This window comes from Tauraco erythrolophus, chromosome 7 (genome assembly GCF_009769465.1).
Source record: "Tauraco erythrolophus isolate bTauEry1 chromosome 7, bTauEry1.pri, whole genome shotgun sequence".
In the NCBI taxonomy this organism is placed as follows: Eukaryota; Metazoa; Chordata; class Aves; order Musophagiformes; family Musophagidae; genus Tauraco; species Tauraco erythrolophus.
This window is the reverse complement of record NC_141471.1, coordinates 5,379,323-5,400,442: the sequence shown is the minus strand read 5'-3', so window position 1 is coordinate 5,400,442 and position 21,120 is coordinate 5,379,323. Positions and strand designations below refer to the sequence as shown.

The following is a 21,120-nucleotide window of genomic DNA, read 5'->3' as shown; positions in this document are numbered from 1 at the left end:
TAAAATTTGTGAGGGAATATTGTTCTTACCCTTATAAACGGCCAATATCTTCACGAACCCAGCTAAGCCGAGGTCAGGCAAGGTTTGTGGTTCACATGAGCAGATTCTAATGACATGAGTTTACAATAATAGTCTGATAGTTCAGTGTAACAGTGACTCATCGCTTATTACGACGGCAATAGGAATGTAAAGAGATCTCGTTTGGAAAAAAATCTGTTTGGATCGTTCACATCCTTTCCTCACTACTCATGGATTCCTGTGTCATTGACTGCTGGCTGCTGAAAATAGAACCCTTTTTGCGTATCTAAATGTGCAGGGTCTGGCTGGGATAGAGTTAATTTCCTTCACAGTAGCTGGCATGGGGCTGGTTTGGATTTGTGATGGAAACTGTTGATAACACAGGGGTGTTTCTGTTATTGCTGGGCAGTGCTTACACAGAGCCAAGGCTTTTTCTGCTTCTCACCCCACCCCACCAGCCAGGAGGCTGGGGGTGCACAAGAGGTTGGGAGGGGACACAGCTGGGACAGCTGACCCCAACTGACCAAAGGGATATTCCACACCATATAACATCATGCTCAGCGTATAAAGCCAGGAAAGAAGAAGGAAGGGGGGATGTTCAGAGTGATGGTGTTTGTCTGCCCAAGTCAACATTACACGAGATGAACCCCTGCTTTCCTGGAGATGGCTGAGCACCTGCCTGCCGATGGGGAGTAGGGAACGAATTCCTTGTTTTGCTTTCCTTGTGTGCTCGGCTTTTGCTTTCCCTGTTAAACTGTCTTTATCTCAGCCAATGAGTCTTCTCACTTTTACCCTTTCGATTCTCCCCCCCATCCCACCAGGGGGGAGGGAGTGAGGAGCTGCGTGGGGCTTAATTGCCAGCTGGGGTTAAACCACGACACAAGAGGAAAACCTGGAATCAGAGAGACGGTAGGAGGGAACCAAGGTCCTTACATACAGAGCCTTCAGGAAATATTTCTAGCGAAAGCCCTCTGAGAGTGCAGGAATGTTTTCAAAAGATGGGAACAACGTAGGTCTAAGAAGATAATTTGCAGGAAGGAGAAGAGTTAATGAATCTCACCAGCTCCCAGCTTTGATATTTCGCACCACGAGGATGGGAAGATTCATCTTTCTATCAGATACAGGACCAAGCTGCAGTTTCGTCTTGGAGAAGCTGTCCCACTTCAGCAGCAGGAGAGGAAACTTCAAGGAATAGCCCAGGAGCAGCCCTGTGGGCTGACAAGGAGCCAGCAAGGAGCCACAAAGAGGAGACTCACTGAGAGTTACTTGAAGTCATACAGATCTCTTGAGGAGAGCAGTAGGAAAGGGGAACGGATCGACATGAGCAAGTTAAATGGATTCCCACTGCCACCCTTTTGAAAGACAAATAACCCGCACGGCACCTCCGAAACAAACCGCTGAAGTGTGAAGTCACGTGGCAGGGAAAGCTGTCACAGAGAATCAGAAATGGGTTTAATAGAGGAAATTTGACTGCTGCATAATTTGTGCAGATTGCTAGCGGAGGGAGAGAGATCCACGGGGCTGAGCTGCAAGCACCGTCTGGCGAAAGGCGCGGAAAGCAAAATTCCAGAGTTGGTAATTCTATGTGTACTGAATGCTTCCTCTTCAATACCCAACAATTAAAATCGATGACAGGATTCTAGGTAACAAAAGAAAATGACTGATCAATATGCATGTCTTGGAGCCGAAGAAAAACCCGTCTGCCGAGAGCAGCATGCTGATGAGGCAAGATTTCTGAGAGCTCGGGTAGGAAATCTTGAAAGCTTCCCTTCCCGACGCTCCATAAAACAATGCAGCTAAGCAGATGCCAGACGCAGTGCTGTGAGAGGTTAAGTCACCAAGGAGGCTGAAGAATAACTGTTAGGAAAACCAGGGAATATTCATTTTCAGACATCAGCTTTAGAGTAAAAAAGGTGATGCTTCTCCTCTTTGCCTTTCTTTCTAAAGATCTCAAAGGCCCTTTACTGATACTGAAAAATTACATTCTTTGCATGCCCATGTGAGGTTTTAGAGATGCTGAGACATTGATGTTTTAAAGCCAACATCCACTTTAGTCCTCAGCTCAGAGCACTTTAAATCTCATTTCCACGTCTGTTTCAGTTGCGAACGTCTGCCAAGTGCTGCCAAAAATCCAACGGCGAGTCTCCCACCGCGATTCGGCAGTTTTAAATCAGTCACCCAGATTTCTGAATGCTTTTGAAGACGTTGCTGTGAAGCAGTCCACAGCGTCCGCCGTGGTTCCAGCAGGACATGGAATGGCACGTGGACATTCAGGTTTGCTTACCCAGTTTTCCCCTCCTCAATGGTGTTTTTTGTTGCTGAGGCAGTAGACTGGAAACCAGCACACAAGCAGTTAAGCACCTTAGGACTTGAAGCTCTTACACGTAGTTCTGCTGACACAAACAGAAGGTGAACAGGGCTGAAGATTAGAGCCAGGAAAATGCTGCAAAAACTTTGTGAAAGTTCACTTCCTTGTAGCCCCCACATTTGCCTGAACATATTTCCCGTGAGTCCATCCTTCTCATAACTGAGCATCTGAAAGAGTGGATAAAGACCCATTTCATCGCCTCGTGACTTTGATTTGATTAACAAACCAGATGAGATTCGTAGCATTGAGCTCACACGTTCTCCCTGGGCTTGGAGCAGGGGTTCTACTCCTGGTCCTGCACCTGCCTGCTGCCTCCTCCGCAGAGCCTTCCTGCCCTTCTGGTGCAGGTGGCACAAGCAGCCTTCCACCTTACGGGCCAGCAGGACCCACTGGTCCTTTCCCTGGCAGGGTGGCACCCAGCCGGGCACTCTGCTTTGCTCTTTCCCCACGTCAATACCTGGTAGGGCTGAGAGCTGTACAAGATCTGTCCTGTCCAGGGAGAGTCTGGATGCTTGGCTGTTGAGGAAACCCTGGCACGTTCCTCCCGACACCTCTGTGCTTCCAGCCATCTGCCACCTGCCTCCTCACCCTGGGGGGCTCGGCGTTTGCTGGGAAGGGGAGGCTTGAAAACGCAGCACAGAACAATCGTGCTGTCCCCAGGCTCCACGCTTGGCTGTCGCTGCTCTGCAGGGCAGTGGGAAGGCGGGTGTGAAACAGGAGGAGGAGAAAACTTCCAAGCAACCCTTTGTAGAGAGACGTAGTAAGCGTTTTGTGGTCAATGCAGACTGTGTTTGTTCCCTTCTTCCCATCCAGCCCCACCAAAACCCAACCTAATCAAGTCTAGGAGTTGGGGAAATTGGAATCAAAGCTCCTCCGCCGGCTGCCAGCCAGGAGAAACTCCAGGTGCAGCTGATGAAACGTCCATGCTCCTAAGGGATGCATCCCACGCAGCACAGGACAGCAGTTCGCAGCTGCTGGTGCACCATGACATGCCTTTGTGGAAACATCTCACCCAGCTGCGACAGAACAAACCACTGTCCGACGGGCAGGGACAGACCCAACCTCTGCCACCGCATGAGCAGCTCTATCAGCGAAACGGGAGGAGGGAAAAGTGTGTTTCCAAACTGGGCTTTGCTAGAGGAACAGAACATGCATTGTTTGTAAATCAGACTTTGAAACAGCTTAACACTTAACTGAAGGTGTATTTAACTCCAGCTTTGCGGAGCAGCACAGCTCCAGAGCGAGTACAACAATATCCATTCTCCTGACTGCAAATTTTGCTACAAAATAAAGGGGTTTTCCAGGCAGGGCTTGATAGTGCTGATCAAAAAGTTGTGCCAGGTTCAAAGGCATCTCAAAATCCCAGTGGGGATCATCTGGATCAAAAACGGTTAGAACATAGCACCCAGAGAAAATTACCTTTAGAGAACTCTTGGTACCCAGCACATGTCTAATCGTCCAGTAAAACCCCAGTAAGTCTGGCAGAGGTGTTTTTAATAAACTCCATTAGCGTGCTTTCCAGCAACCTGAACCTTGTGGGGTTTGTTTCTTTTTCTGGCCTTATTACAATATGTTTCCAGGATGCTCAAACGACATTTTCCCAGCCATTTTTCTGCATAAACATTCTCACATTTTCTTCCCTATGCTAATTTTCTTCCTGTAAATGTGCCCCCTGGACCAAGCAATGCCTCAATGATGCTAAAGCGACTCTTCTCACGTCAGCGTGATGAATAACAGAATTTGGTCCGTCGAGGGGCAACACTTCAGCTCTCCCCCTCTGTCTCTGAAGCTCAGAACATTTTGGAGCCGTTCCTGAATTTCATCAGGTAGACGCTGTCCTGCAGTAAATGAGGAAATTGCACCGATGTTCCTGCATCGAAGTGATATAAAGGAGTGGGAATATTTCTTCTGGCATAAGAGGAATGATAGATAGAAAAGAGCTACTGCAGCTGGACTCCCTGACCCCACCTGAGTCTGAGCTACTGGTAAATACTGGCAAAAATCATTAACTGCTCAAAAACATCCACACAGGCAGGTGGTGTAAAGCCGCATGGAAAGTGCTGGGATGCCACCGCTCCTGGGAGTGGGACTCTCCTGGCAGGCTGCTCTTGCCAGCGATTTGTATCTAGACTAATGAATTCAAGGATGGTTTCCATATCCCTGTGCATATGTTCCCTCATAGCAGCCATAGCAAAGACATTACTTCATATGCTTCGTAGGGAATATTGTCCTGCAAGCGGCTCAGCGTATGGCCCCTCCTGTTGTGAAGCGCAGCTTGTCCTTGACCTCCAGAAATTCTTTCCAACACATCCATGATTCAGTGATCCTTCGTCTTTTCCTGTGGCAGGGCCTTGGCCCAACAGCTGCTGGGTTTGTAAGTTATTTCCCTGTCTTGGACTGACTCCGAGCCAAAGGAAATAAAGCTGGCAAAATCCTCCAGATCACAGCACTGCAATATATCCCCTGCCGGGGCCTCCAGGAAGGACGTAGAGTAGGAGTAAAGCATCCAGCATCCCTGCCCACTGGGAGCGGGCAGCAGAAGCCCTGGCTCCGTCCCCTCCAGCCTGCTGGGTACCAGGGACGAAGCAAGGCCAGCACAGTGACAGACACAGACCACAAAGCCAAAAATGAGACTTGGAGAGGAACTACGTGTGTCTGAAGGACGATTCCTCGATAATTCTCTTTCTGATGTGACACACTCTACCTATCCCTCTTCCAGGCACGGCCAAAAGCCTCCACGGAGGAAGCTGCTTAGGCAAAACAAGAAAACAAAAAAGAACGAGCTCGTATTATTCCTCACTAATGCTTCATTTTAAGACCTAGTATTTATTCTCCGATGCTCAGGAAGGAGATTCAGCTTGCTGGGTTTTAATTCTTTATTTCAAAATGTTTTCACAAGTAGCAAAAGTTTGGTTTTTTGAGGAGGAAAAAACCACAGAATCATTGACTATTTCCAGAATGGCTATAAAACACATATGCTTTTCCAAATATTTCTATCAAGATAGAAAAGTAATATAAATATATACATTTGTATAAAAATAAATGATTTGGTACTAACAGAGTCAGCTAGGACAATTTCAGTGAGGGAAAGAAACAAAATGGAAAAAAAATTAACATCACAATTTTGCAAATCCCTTTTTTAAAGGTGTTCGAAATTTTGACCTTCCACTGAGCGTGAAAGAGGGGATGAGAACCACGATTGCCTCTGAAACATGTTTACAACAACGAGATTTTGCATCATTCAGAGATGTCACACTTCATCAAGTTACCGTGACCAGACAGTTAGGAAAATGTCAGAAGTGCATAAACTCTGTTTTTTTACATAGAAGAGGATACATATTTAAAGCACGTATTTTATGTTTTAGGGCTGTTACCTCACTTTACCCCAAAATAATTATTTTAGCCTACAAAACTAATTTTAACTGCTTGCAGTAAAGCAACGATCCAGCAACGGTAACAGCTGCCCGGCATCCGAGCCTGGCAGACAGAGAGGTGGATGAGGATGGAGCCAGGATGAGGATGGAGCCAGGCTCTTCTCAGTGGCATTCAATGATAGGACAAGGGGAAATGGATATAAGCTGGAACATAGGATGTTCCGCTTAAACCTGAGGAAGAACTTCTTCCCAGTAAGGGTAACAGAGCACTGGAACAGGCTGCCCAGAGAGGTTGTGGAGTCTCTTTCTCTGGAGATGTTCCAAACCCGCCTGGACGCGTTCCTGTGTGATCTGATCTAGGTGGTCCTGCTCAGGCAGGGGGATTGGACTAGATGATCCTTTGAGGTCCCTTCCAAACCCTGACATTCTGGGATTCTGTGATTCTGTGGGTGATAACGAGATCCGTCCCAAGCACTGACATCTTTCACAATTATTTGCAATATTGCATTTATCTGCTGGAAGAAGGTGTAGAAATTCAGCTCTTGTTTTTGCTTCCCCTTGCAGAAGCAGCACCTTCCCTCTGTAGCGATCACCAGATCATCTGCTACAAACATCATTTTTGCTGCTATGATTTTTCCCCTCATTTGCAACACCCCAAGTCCCAAACCACCCGTCGGGACTTGCGCAGAAGACACCGCACGAGCATCAATCTGCCAAAATTCTCACTATTTCTGGTATAGTCTCCTAGGAAGAAGGTGCGAGGGACAGAGGAAGGAAACCCACTCCCCTTTGCTCCACCCTGGACCCCGGACACGGCAGCGGGTCACGGGGCAGCGGGTCCATCCCTGCCACCTAGCTGGCAGGGGCCCTGGCAGGGTCCCACCACGGGCCGTTGCCTCCCTCTAGTGTCTACAGCTCTGGCTCCTGCGCCTGTGCTTCCCCTTAATTAGGCACCAGAGTCCTTCCAGCTCTGGAAACAAGTGGAATCTGGTTTGGTCCTGTGAGTAATGACCCAGAATTAATGTTTATAGACACTCCAGAGTATGAGAATTCACTGAGCCCCGGGAGCGCCTGGGGATCAAGCAGCCTCCAAAAACTCTTCGATAATTAACATTTAACGATTATGCAGAAAGCCCGAGGCAAGCAGCTGTCTCCACTTCTGCAGGAGAGGCCGGAGGGCAATAGGACATGAAGATGAACTATTTAGAAACTCATCATCAGCTTAACTTTTCTCCTCCCATGCCCACAGACTTCTCACTTGTTCTGCCACGACAGAGAGGTGCAAACATCACCATGGCACGATGGCAGCAGTTATATTTGGAAATATTTGAAAGACACCCAGCTAAAGACACCCTAACATGAGGTGCACGAACAAGCTTCACTGTGTTCAGATCAAGGGCTGGCTGCTGTCAGCCCGGAGGAACCAGCAGCAGAACCTGGAAAGGGACAATTCGTTGGTGGGGTGGGTGAGGGAAAGGCAGGAGCACACATTTCTGTCTGTATCTCAGCCCTGGTAATACTTTAAAACAAATCCTTAAAAAAAAAAAAAAAAAAAAATCACATTCAAATGCAACCTTAAAAATGTAAACCAGTAAAACATTAAGCTGTAAAATCAACATGAGTCAGTGGCTGAAGGAATGAACAAAGTGGCAGAGTTCAAGCAACTGCACATACATAAGCAAGATTCCTCTCTTCCCAATTAATTTAGAAAGTATTTACTGTACATCTGTTGAACACACCAACCGGTTGCTTTAAAGCCCGACTTTGGGCAGAACACTTGCCCCCCACCCCTGAGCACTGGTAAGATGCACTGGTCACTGCAGGATTCAAAGCTCAGCCTAACAAGCGGAGCCGTATGGATGTTGCTCCTGCCTCAGTCACAGAAACACAGTAATTACTGTGGCAGTTAATTAAAATACGCTCTCTCCTATTAATGTAACATTAGCCTTTATATTTTAAACAGCCCAGCTGACAATTTAATACAGTCTATTAAATATTTATCCCTGTACTTTTGAGACATCCCAAAAACTGATATGCTTTGGAAGGCTCTTAAAAAGTGAAACAATTTAAGATCTGGATTCACTTAGGTGCCCAGCTCTGTTCCCAGTCAATGAGCAACAGCAGCCCACGCTTTGTGTAGTAAAGACTTTCACTGAGAATATATATTTTAAGACTGAATTTCTACTAAAGGAAGGCTCTATTGTAAATATTTAATAAGATCTGGGGACATAAAATGCTGGTATAAGGTCACTTAATCAAATGTGACCTGAACAGAGACAGACACGACCAACATGGTACAAGAGGGTGTCTTTCCTTACACTTCTTGCTTCCAACAAGCATAAAATAACCATTTACAGCAAATCTGAGGGACTCTCAGACAATATCAGTGACAAGGGACTTACTTACCCTGTAAAAGAACACAGGACAGGAATATTGTGATACATCTTAAGGAGGAAAACATCCACAGAAAATAAACCCAGCTCGGTAATTCTGCATTAGTTATAATTACATGGATAATTGCTCTAATTTTGCAGATATTGCTAAGAATAATGGGAAAAGCATTAATTTCTTATGCAGTGCTTTAAAAATTAAAATACGCTTCTGCTTTTCCCAAAACAAGGGCCAAAGGAGGCTGTCTACCTTCAGAACCAGCGTGGGCCAGGGAGAGCCCACATGCCTTCCCCGTGCTGCCCAACGGTGGGGCAGGGAACACCGTCCATCCCTGGCAGGGCAGGCTAGTGACAAGGCTGCCAAAATCAGTCATTCTCGTGGCACTGGCCATTCACCAAGCAGGAAATGGAGTCGGAAACCTCAGTTCCTGCAGATCACCAGGCAGCCACAGGGTTTCACTGGAATTTAAAAAAATCCACCGACCCTAGACATCACTATAGCCATTAAACAGCTTTTAAAATAGTAGGAAATATTTGTTTAGGAGAGCCTGCAGTTTGAGGCTTATTAAATGCTTTTACAATACAGCCTTCTTGTATTAGATACTGTCTCTAAATGTGTATTTTCTGCATTTTCAGTGAAAGTGCTCCCTACACAAAACACTGGATGTTGTTGCTCACGGACTTAAACAGGAACCCACACAGTTGCTTTATTTCCCTTTCTGAAATATTAAAAAAGTGCTAGAGAAAATTCTTTGCTCCTGGTGGCAGGCTCCAAACACCAATTGATTGCAAGGATCCAGGTTCTTGTGGTGAAAGGAAGTGGTGAAAGACCCTGCGGGAACGACGCTACGGTCCGAAGGCACAGCCAGGACAGGTTACAGAAGAGCACCTTAGCTCCCGTGACTTTGCATCATGGCAGCATGAGGGATTTCGCCAGTCTCATCCAGAACCATTTTTTGGTGCAAGGATTGGTGTAATCACAAATTGTAATGAACCGTAAGATACTTGGAAACTCGTTCTTCATGGTTTTGCACTTGACTGGAATCAGCCGTTTGAGACGAGCACCTGAAAGGCAGGACACACAGAGCCACAGTCAGATCCTGCATCCGTTTTCTCCCCGCGGCAGCACACACATCACGAGATCCAGGTTTGCTTCCGATTTTGTGTCATCTCATTACAATGGAACCACCTCTCACCCTGAATCCCAAGCCCTCTACTAAGAACATTTCACTCAAATACTGTAGTGGAGAGTGTCCCTGCCCATGGCAGGGGGTTGGAACTACATGATCTTTGAGGTCCCTTCCAACCCAAACCATTCTGTGATTCTATGAAATATGTAGCTGGGCCCCATCCAGCACGTGTAGGGCAGCTTGTGCCGACAGGAGAGATAAAGGCCTGATGAACTGCAGACATGAAAGAACACAGCACAGTTTCTTCTGGAATGCAAACAGGAGTAAACAGTCCTGACTACTTCCAGGTGCGTATGAAGAGAAAATTGACAGACTAAGCTGCTTCTAGATGGTCAGCTTTGCCGGGTTATCTCCAGTTCTTTTTGCTCCCACCCCGACTCACTCAGGCTGCAGACAGCACCCACCGATCCCAAGGGGCTGCCGGGGATCACTCCGCTCACGTGAACTGCAAAATCAGACAACTCTCCCCATGATTGCTACCGCTTGAAGGAGCAGCTCTTCTACAGAGGAACCTCTGCCCTTCTAATTCTCCATAGGGACACCTGCTGCCCACTAAACTGTGCTGCCCTGTGCAAGTGGTGACGCTGAGACACGGATGAGGCAAGAAACCAAGATTTCGTAACTGTTCCCAGAACTTGCCACCAAACCCTTCTGCACGTGAACAAGCACCACTGCGACTTCTGCAAGGCTGTACGCACACGTGTGTTTCTACTGGGGGAGCTCAGGTCATTACGGACGGGCATTTCTTTTCCTGTTGTTCTAATGAAAGGTATGATGCCAACTGGTGAAGAACTAAAAGGACTTTTCTACAAATCTGGATCGTTAGGGACTGATGCAATGTGCTAGAGACGTTAAATGGATTTTTTATTATTGTTATTAATTATTGTGTGAAGGAAGATGGAGCAATTCCTAGCTGTGCCACTAGCTGCCAGTTTAACCTCTGGCATGTCATTTATAATACCATGTCAAATACCTCACCTAGAAAAGGGATTTTACATGCAGGCGCTCCGACAGCTATTTCATATCCTCTATACTGCTCGGCTGTGCTGCACTTACTCCCCAGCAACACACACAAGTGTAGGATAACCAGTGGTTAGACAAAAGCGATCTGAACAGACCTGACCGAAATAAATCGATGGCTTTTCCATCCAGAACAAAATACGGAACGGATTCTTCCAACCCAAGTTGAGCATTCATATTTTGTTCGCCTATCCACAATACTCAGGGATCTCTGCAAAAAGCTGCATGTTCATTACCTGCTACCCTACTCCCGCATTTACTCGCACCCTGAATTTACTATAATACTTTTCTCTTTAGTAACGTATTTCCTGCATGGATCTTAAAGCACTTCACGAGCCTGGCATGCAGCTACGACGTCTCTGAAGTGGGCAGCGTTAGCCCACTTGACAGCTGGAGCACTGGAGCACAGACAGCCGAGCTTCTCGCTGGCGGCCACGCAGAAGGTCAACGGCAGGGCAAGGAACCCAGGCCAGGTCCCTGCCCGCACAACAAAGTTATAAAGCCACCGTTAGTTTTAACAGCTGCTTCTAACAGTGATAAATCCCTGCTTGCTTAGTGAAGGGCATTACCCCCGGGGCAAGCCCTGTGCCTGGGTGGACTTTCACACACCCGAAACGTAGGTCAGTGGTGAGAACCCAGGTCTGCGACCGAGTTACAGTTCTGTAGCTATGAGTTATTTATTTTCTCCTTTCTCACCCGTATTTATCTAATTTTTTAAACACATCACGAAGATGATCCGAGGGCTGGAGCACCTCTCCTGTGAAGACAGGCTGAGAGAGCCAGAGAAAGCTCCGGGGTGATCTTATTGCAGCCTGCCAGTACTTAAAGGGGGCCTACAGGAAAGCTGGAGAGGGACTTTTTGCAAGGGCATGTAGTAATAGGACAAGGGGCAATGGCTGTAAACTGAAAGAGGGGAGATTTAGATTGGATATAAGGAAGAAATTTTTCACTCAGAGGGTGGTGAGGCACTGGAACAGGTTGCCCAGAGAAGCTGTAGATGTCCCACCCCTGGAAGTGTTCAAGGCCAGGTTGGATGAGGCTTTGGGCAACCTGGTGTAGTGGAGGGTTTCCCTGCCCATGGCAGGGAGGTCGGAACTAGATGATCTTTGAGGTCCCTTCCAACCCAAACCATTCTGTGATTCTATGCTTCTGAGGCTACCCCTCATTATTTTTGCAGTGCCCAATAGTACAGCACTGGTCTCAGCTGAAGATGTTACTGTAATAAAAACTATAATGTTGATAAGCAATTTTAAATGGGATATTTGTGACACCTTACCTGGGGAAAGACTAAGAGCAAATTTGGTCTGAAAATCACATTCATCACTTTCCAGGTAATCATCTGAAATGACGACCACCATCCTCCGACACCTGAACACAAAGCAGTCAGGAGAGAAAAAAAATTAGAATGTCAACAGAGATACTTCTCATGCTCACTGGCAGTAGTATGTGTTCCTTTGAATTTCTCCAGCAGAGAAATGACCTGCCAGCTGTGTTCCAGCAGGAGTTAACGACAGAGCACGGACTACTGACAGACACATGGCTACGTTACACACAACCACCTAATTACAGATACACGCTCATACACTAAAACCGAAGAAATAGCGAAGTCCAGATTGTCTGTGCAATCTTTACTTGATTTTCTGTCTATATATTACAAAGAATGCCATCTTTACTATATGTTTACTTGCTGCCTTATTGACTGAGCGTAACTCAATATCAGAATGAACTGGACAGAGCTTTATTGTACTCATATTACTGTGAACTCACCTGGTTTCCTAAATTTGATCTTTGTTCTCCAATTTGTTGCTTACATTCCAGGTGCCTGGTTGTAAACGACACATCAGGCTCTTTATGGAAGGTTACGCTGTACAACAGCCAGGTCAGGGAGGTCTTACGAGGGTCTCCGTTAATGCCAAGCTGCCTCCCTCTGAAAAGCTGATGTTTAAAACCCAAACACTTGCCTTGGGATTTTTCACTCCTATCTGGGGAGTTGATTTTATGTCTCACAGCTCCCACCACGCCCGAGTCCCACATATGTCTGAAAGAGCCTTGAAGTCAGTGCCAGAGCCAACACCAGTGCTGTGCCCTCAAACTCCGCACTGTGAGGTGGAGGTAACTCAGCCTGGAGCTGTATTCATTTCCAGATCACCTCCAAGGATGCTACTGCAGGATATTCCAGCCAAGAGAAAAGGCATTGACCGTAAGCAGCATCACTACAGTGGCATCTTCCTTGTGAACGCAATGAAGCGACGTTTGGGAGTGCTCAAGTCTTCCTTCTGGAGTCAAGAGCGTAAAACAAACCCCATAAAGACATCCTTGTGGATTTTTACTGCTTCACTGGCACCACACTGCAGACATCATGGTAAAACGAACGTAATGTTCCGCCACGCTCAGCTGTCCCAAAGAGCCACAGTTCACTTACCTCTTTTCTATAAGTTCTCCGCTGATGGACCACACACACGTTCCTGGCAAGACATCCCGATCAAATACACAGAGCTTCAGTTTGAACTCTGTTTGTTCCAGCTCCCTGATCATCTCCTGGACAAATTGAAGATCTTTCTGACAGTAGCAGATGAAGGCATCAAATTTCTCTATTCCGCTCCCTGAAACCATTAAAAATTTACCTGTCATCTTCTCCTATAAATGAAGTTACCTCCTGTGGCGAATTTTCATTAGCTCCCACACACTGACTCAGCATCAGGAGCTTCGACAGACAAGCTCTGGCCAAACTTGTGAAGGTAATTTAACATTTTACCAGACCAGCTACCCCTCAGCCCAGACTCCTGTCTGTAATAGGGCTGGCAGGAGGTAACACACAGCTGTGCCTTGACCACTTCATTTTCACAGTCGAGGCTATTCCCACAAACCCACATGCGCTGGCAGTGGTTAGGGACAGGTAGCTGAGACACAGACACACAAAACCTGCAGAGGCAATAACATTTAGCCACAGGGAGTTGGAAGGAGACAGAGTCTGGGAAGAGCTGGAGGGAGCAGAGTACCCCAGAGGATGCAACTCAGCGCCCTGATGCTCTGGGAATTCACTGGGAGTTACACGCCTACAATATCCTTGTGGCTCTGGGTTCTAGTTCTTTAGTTCAGGTCACAGAGGTACAAACTTCCCAACCAAAACCTTCATGCGGGCCCTTCATCCAGCAATGTCCTGAGATCCACCGTCTACTGAGCTACAAGGTAGGACTGGAAATTTGGAAACTGATTTTTAGGGCTAAGATGTCAAACTTGGGTACCTGAAGTCATACACCTCAGTAAATGGTCTTGTTTTCCAAAAATATTAATGGCTGGCAGCTCTTGTTTATGCAGCACTTATCCAAACACTAAAATGCTATATTTTAAGGGCAATGTTTCTTGTAATTAAGTGCCTCAGTACTGCTGGATACTTTCCCACTGTGGCTTTTTTTTTTTTCCCATATCAATGTCACTACACACATTGTCAAGTTTTTACGCTAGTTAAAGCCTACCACAGTGAAAAAGTAGGTCAGGCTCTAAAAGCTGCTGAGAAAAGCATCAACCCAGCAGGCAGATCCAGCCCAAGAAGCATCCAGTCAAGCAGAAGGGTAACTGTCTGCCAGGTCAATCAAACTGAGGGCACTGCTTCAGGGGCATGGCGCTAACTTGGGGGTCACATCAGGCAAAGCTGCCGTGTACAAACATCAGCATATTGGTCTATGGACATCTGGGGAGGGTTAACGATGCCCCCACATACAGCCAAGGTGGCCACTCAAAGTCAGACTAGCCAGGGGAGTAGCTGAAGAGGTAAGCTGACATATCTCCATCCAGCCTCGTCTGCTGCTCTGTCTGTCACGGAACTCCAGAGCTGACCCCACCTGGAATACTTCATTCAGCTCTGGAGTCCTCAACACAAGAAGGACATGGAGCTGCTGGAGCGAGTCCAGAGGAGGGCCACAAAGATGATCCAAGAGCTAGAGCACGTCTCCTAGGAAGACAGGCTGAGAGAGTTGGGGTTCAGCCTGGAGAAGAGAAGGCTCCGGGGTGATCTTATAGCAGCCTTCCAGTACTTAAAGGGGGCCTACAGGAAAGCTGGAGAGGGACTTTCTGCAAGGGCGTGTAGTGATAGGACAAGGACAATGGATTTAAACTGAAAGAGGGGAGATTTCGATTAGATAGAAGGAAGAAATTTTTCACTCTGAGTGTGGTGAGGCACTGGAACAGGTTGTCCAGGGAAGTTGTAGATGTCCTATCCCTGGAAGTGTTCAAGGCCAGGTTGGATGAGGCTTTGGGCAACCTAGTGTAGTGGAGGGTGTCCCTGCCCATGGCAGGGGGGTTGGAACTAGATGACCTTTGAGGTCCCTTCCAACCCAAACCATTCCATGATTCTATGATTTATAGGATGTCCACTTCCTCAGCCCACAGCTGCACACGCAGCTCAGCGTGCACACGCACAGAGAACTGTGCTTCCTCTCTCCCCCTACTTCGCACCCAGCCATACTTCAAACCCTGCTTCCTTTTTATTCAAGGTGGTTACATCTGCTGAAGACAGGGCAGCGTAGCCAAGGCAATCGGCTCTGACATCCTTCCCCCTTTACTCCAACCCACTGTGCTTTCAGCAGCTGTTGCTCTGTGCCAAGCTGTGCTAAGGGACACATTTCTGGGAAGTCTCCTCCCATGCGTGTCCGGTGGGCTCTCTGCCAGCTTGTTTCTGAGTACAGCGTTCCCCAGGGTTGCTTTTCCTCTCTGCCTTAGGGAACTGGAAAAATGAAAATGCTTGCAGACTACCAGCTAAAGCAAACAAGTTCTCTGCACTTCTCATGGCGACCTGCTACAGCTGAAGGCAATTCCAACATGAGGCATCAGGTAATCACAGGCGCTTACCATACGGATCGTCCCTGGTGGTAATGCCCATCAGTTCCGATGTCTTCGGCACGCTGCTGTCTACCGCCGGCACCTGAAGCGGCTGCTCAGCCTGCTCCTGCTTCCTTTTTAAGTACTTCTTACAGTCCTCCTCTGCAAAAACACACAACCAACACGAGAGGCTCCTGTGACGCTGGTTTTACACTGCTGGTGTTCTTTAGAAGAGGAGTAGCTATTTCATGGATCAGGGATATCAGAGGGAAAACCTCTGTCTGGTTTTTGGTATCTGATAATGGACCTGATGTCCTGGAATTACTCTTACCCCTTTTTGAACCTCTTGATGCTGCCTCCACCAGCTCCTCTAACAATAAATTCCCGAAAGTCACTCATGCTGTGTAAAGAAGTACTTTCTTTTATTTGTTTTAAACCAATCTCCTCCTGTTATCCTTAGTTCTAATATATTCCAGTACACTTGAAACGGTACGTATCATGTGCCTAACAGGTCTCAACACTACTGTCTGCTCTTGCTGTTACGCGTTTTTTGAGGCATTTAAAACCTTCAAATAACAGGGTGGGGTGGGGGGAGAAATTCTCACTTAGAAGCCTTCATGTTGTCTTTTTCCAATAAATGTAGACACACATTAGCTGATTCACACCACCGGCCTTCGTCAGACAGAACTGCAGGTGACAACGAGTACATCACTCACCACGTACAGGAGGACAATGTAAAATCCTAGCGAGTCTGAAATGGCCTTTATGTTGTGCAACAACTAGTGGAGACCCTCCTTAGCTCAGGCAGAGCAGGTGTGTACGTAACTGGGGTAACTCAAGGGTAAGCAGCCCTATCACGTTCGCTGCTGTCAACTTCCCAAACAGGAAAGTGACGGACACAGATCTATTATAAACAGATTTTGTTTAAAAATGAATGATAAATATAAATGCAAAGTCTCTGGAGAAGTGACAAGAAACCCTGCGGCCTCAGCCACTCTGCAATATGCAATTACAGAAGAACTTGAAAGTAAACGGAGATTTGAAACCAGAAGTTAACAAAAAGATGAAACTCCTTAGAGCCTTCACCTTTACTTACAATTAAAGAAAACAAAAATACAAGTATCAATCAGAAAAGTACTGATCACTCAGAGCGTCAGGCTGGCACAACTACAGAGAACACTGGGACAACGGCAGCAGCAGAGCCAAGGATCTCCTGGAAGTGCAGGATGCAAGTGGGAGCCCGGTGAGCACTGCTGTAACACAGCCCTACTCGGTAACTGGCGGGTCTGCAGGAAGCCCAGCTCCTGAAGCCTCATCCTCCGCTTCCATCTCACAGTTTTGCACCTCGTGACTGGATTACCCCCAATCTAACAAAGTGCCAGATCTGAGCAAAGCTTTTCTTGAGGCTGAAGAATCACGTCATCACATCCAATGACAGGACAAGGGGAAATGGATATAAGCTGGAACATAGGAGGTTCTGCTTAAACATAAGGAAGAACTTCTTCCCAGTAAGGGTAACAGAACACTGGAACAGGCTGCCCAGAGAGGTTGTGGAGTCTCCTTCTCTGGAGATGTTCAAAACCCGCCTGGACACGTTCTGGTGTGATCTGATCTAGGTGGTCCTGCTCCGGCAGGGGGATTGGACTAGATGATCCTTTGAGGTCCCTTCCAATCCCTGACATGCTGTGATTCTGTGATTCTGTGAAGCAATCCCAATCTGCCTCCCTCCTTCCCTCTTCCTCTCCAGTCCTGCAGCGGAGAGAACAATCGGCCACATCTCTACCAGTCAGAAGGTTCTGATTTCAGGTCTTTCTTCACTAAAGCACAAACTTCGGTCCCACCTCTCTGTCAGCTGCCTGTTGCCATAAGGTATCCAAGTTTCATGTCAGGTAAGTCAATGTCTTTGAAATCATGGTTAAAGCCACTTTGAATTGACCAACTGGCTCAGAAGTTCCCTGGAAGGACTGGCACGCAGGCACCACCTTACGTGTCCCTTGGTCCTCTAGGCAGCCAATCCAAAATACTGCTGAATAGGCAAGAACAGCAACTATTTAAAGGCATACTAATACTAGTGCTCAACACAGAAATGTTCATTTTCAGTGTATTTGCTCTGTGTGTTCTGCCCTTGCTTCTCCCAGCTGCAAAAGTGGCATCTGTGCTGGCCTGACCTGCGTTTTTCTAAACTGGTGCCCAGAGCTCATCACCACACCACGGCTGACACCCACCACTCATTAACACAAGTGTTCTGATTCATCTAGTCAAGCCTACACGCACAGAGTTTGATGGCATCACGCTGTAATCCCAGAGCCCATTATCCCTACAGGATAAACCTGAGAGCTGGGCAAAGCTTTCAAAACAAAACGCCGGAGCTTCATGGTTTTATTACAAGGGCAAACTGGGGGCCCTATCACACTGGAACTGCCAATAGGTCCAGTGAACCTGAAAGGACAGAATCATAGAATGGTTAGGGTTGGATGGGACCTTGAAGACCATCCAGTTCCAACCCCCCTGCCATGGGCAGAGACACCCTCCACTACACCAGGTTGCTCAAAGCCTCATCCAACTTGGCCTTGAACACTTCCAGGGATGGGGCAGCCACAACTTCTCTGGGCAACCTGTTCCAGTGCCTCCCCACCCTTTCATTAGTGAATGAAAGACATTCACTAATTTGGCATGGATTAGTCCCCAGCTGGAAAGAGTGCCTGACTGTACAAGTTAGTGAGAGTGAACGAGGGTCAGAGATCACTTTGAAGGCCCATAAAGAAAAAGGATGCAAACCAACGCAAAGAAGTAGCGAGAAACTCCTTCATGTTAAGTTGTCCCACTCCACTCAGCATCTAACACAGTGCAGGCTTTACACTCCTCTAATGGTCCAAAAAAAGCCTGAGGTATTGGAGAGAAAGAATAAAAATATGAAATCTGAAGTGCAAAAATTATTAGCATGGTGAGAAGAGAGAGAAAACAGACCCAGAAACTGTCAGGCAAGAAAGCAGCACTTCTATAATGGGTCAGCAAGAAACAAAAATCACTGAGTTTCAGTGGGAAAGAGCCAGCACAAATGTGCCGAAGCGAAGAGCTTCACATCCCTAAAGATTATTGTACAATGAAGTGAGCTGCTGAGAAAGATCAGAGCTAGGGCAGACCTGCTGGGATGGAAAAGCGGCGTCCTGCGAGTGTCCATACTCCACACAGTGTGACTGGTGAGCTGCTAAATACAGAGCAGCCAAAAGTGGAACTATTCAAGGCCGCAGGAGACACTGATCTTTAGCATCCTAAGCACAGCCAGGACTGGAGCACATGACAAGAAGACAAGGAACTGGTTCTGCAGCAGAAACCACAACCCAAACATGTCCTCTGGAGCTGCACAGCACCGACGAGTTGCGTTTGACGGGGATGCTGTGTCCGGAAGGATCTTGGCTTGTTTGCCCACAAAAAGGCATCAGGCCTCACTTGAGAGATCTCAGAGCGTCCAAGACATCTGTTATGGGCTAGCAGGTATGACCCTGGACCTACAAATGACCTGTGTCCATCAGGAGGTAGAGGGCGTATGCGACATCCTGAGGCCTCTCAAATGACTTGAGATGCCTTCGTGTATGCAGCAGAATCGTGCCCCAGATCTGTACCTCCTATGATGAAAGCACAGACGCAGAAACCTCAGTCCTGGTGTTTTCTGATTCTGACCTGAATCCCACTGCACTGATTCCCTAACGGCGTACACAAAGATGCCCTCGGCATCAGGAAACACCGTGCATAAGAGTGCACATAATCGTCCATTTCCTTTCGATTTCACGAGTGTAAATATCTCCAACTTCTGCAAGAGTGTGGAGTGCTAGCCACAGGTCACAGGCCCTAGCTGCAAACCTCGGCCAAAAATAACAAAAAATAGGAATGGCCATATGGGTCAGGCTGAGGGCCCATCTAGCTTAGCATCCTGTCTCCTGCAGTGGCCAAAACCAGATGCCTATGGGAAAACGTAAGAATAAAATAAGCGCCTAGTGCTATTTTCCTGAAATAATCTATCTTTCAGGTATAACCTACAATCTATTTTTATAATCTATCTGCAGTTAAGGAATTTCCTGAGCCAGAGGCAATATTTTTGTATTGAATAGCCCTCAGAGGGTTTTTCTTCCACAAATTTATTCGTTTCCTCTTATCAGTGGGACCCACTGCCGGGTTAAACCTGTGACTTTCCTGAAGCCCAGATTCCTCCCACTCATTCTGCCGTTGTCCATTCAGGCTCTGACGAAGACCATCCGCCACATCGCCTTCCAGTGGGCCAGCTCCTGAATTCAGGGCCAGGAGTAGCCCAGGTGATGCTCAAGGCTTTGTGAAGCCCCAGCTCTCTCTCACAGCTGGAAGCTTCTGTTATTTGTTATGAATCTCCGATCGGTAGGTCACAAAGCACCCAGATTTTTCTGTCTTTCCCAAAACCGAGTCTTCAGAGTGTGTTCTTGAGTAGGAAGAACCGCAAGAGTATGGGAAAGTCCTCCATCGATCCTTGGTCAGGCTCTCTACATGGATGAATTTCTACATCTCCACTTATGTCCATGAGTAACAGGAAATGAAATTTATTATTTCTTCGTCACTAACCCAGTAAACTATATTATACAACACAGGACTTCAGTGGAGTCTCTGGCTTTGGAAATCCTTCGGGCAATTAATTTCCTCTTCTGATGACAGCTGGCTTCCCTCTGAATTTCTGTGATTGTGAAGAACACCAAGAGTCTATAAAGAACAAGCTATCGAAACAGCACTAGGACCTTCATACTTCTCACTGACCTACCTCGAATTTTTTCAGTTTTCAAGGAAATTTTTTTTCCCTTCCATTATCCAGTTAATCATTTTTCGTTTCCATTATCCTGTTCCACACATCCCTCATGTCTCCCTGCAAATATCTCCCTATCACACAGGACCCACACATCATAATTTTCACACTGTCCTGTGTCTGCGCAACCTCTCTCCTGGCTGACCTGGCCCAAAGCATCCTTGGACAGGCAGAAACTTCATTATTGTAGGTTTGGAACAAGACAGGGCTCCAGATGACTTTGCAGGGCTTACGGTAGCAGTGCCCTTCTCCCTTCTCTCCTGGAAGCTATGCGAGGCTCCTATGAAAACACCGAGGAGGCCATTCCACACTCTGGGAAGGGCTTTCCTGCTTGCATGGGATTTTTTTTAACATCACCTCCCCGGACAGCGCAGCAACGACCGACACAAACTGCATCCCTCCCTCCCAGGCATCACGGAAGCACCGAGCGCAGCCGCTCCGAGGGAAGGAGCCGCCCGGGAAAGAGACGGGAGGGGAGGGGGGGGTGTGCCGCCGTCCCGAGGGAAGGGGCCGCCCGGGAAGCGGGAAGGGGGTGCCGCCGTCCCGAGGGAAGAGGCCGCCCGGGAAGCGGGAAGGGGGTGCCGCCGTCCCGAGGGAAGGGGCCGCCCGGGAAGCGGGAAGGGGGTGCCGCCGTCCCGAGGGAAGAGGCCGCCCGGGAAGCGGGAAGGGGGTGCCGTCGTCCCGATGGAAGGGGCCGCCCGGGAAGCGGGGGGGGGGGGTTCCGCCGCGCCGAGGGAAGGGGCCGCGCGGGAAGGGGGTGCCGCCGCGCCTCACCCACGCTGCCGGCCAGGTCGAGCAGCACGTCGTGGCGGCCCAGGCGGCGGAGCACGTCGAGGAGGCGGCCGACGGTGGCGCCGCCGGGGCAGCGGCCCTGCCAGTCCTCCAGCAGCGCGGCGGTGGGGTCGGGCAGCGCCTGCAGCCGCCGGATCTCCAGGTACTCGCAGCCCAGCTCCTCCGCCAGCGCCGTCCAGTCGGCGGCCGCCGCCGCCCGCGGGTTGAGGTAGAGGCCGAGGCGGCGCCGCACGCCGTAGTTGAGCGCTACCATGGGCACGGCGTGGAAGTCGAGCGGCGACGGGACGGGATCGGGGCCCGCGAGCGCCGTGTCCATGGCCGCGCC

The 21,120-nt window shown here is 48.1% G+C and overlaps 1 protein-coding gene across 1 annotated transcript; it reads right to left on the bottom strand.

The window, feature by feature from the left end:
* Positions 1-8,794: 8,794 nt before the first annotated feature.
* MYD88 (MYD88 innate immune signal transduction adaptor) lies at positions 8,795-21,114 on the bottom strand. Its single transcript, XM_086614700.1, has 5 exons — positions 20,778-21,114; positions 15,209-15,340; positions 12,783-12,963; positions 11,637-11,728; positions 8,795-9,215 (listed from the first exon to the last, which is right to left on the bottom strand). The coding sequence occupies exons 1-5, from the start codon at positions 21,109-21,111 to the stop codon at positions 9,061-9,063; spliced, it is 894 nt and encodes a 297-aa protein (XP_086470826.1). The 5' UTR covers positions 21,112-21,114; the 3' UTR covers positions 8,795-9,060.
* Positions 21,115-21,120: the final 6 nt, after the last annotated feature.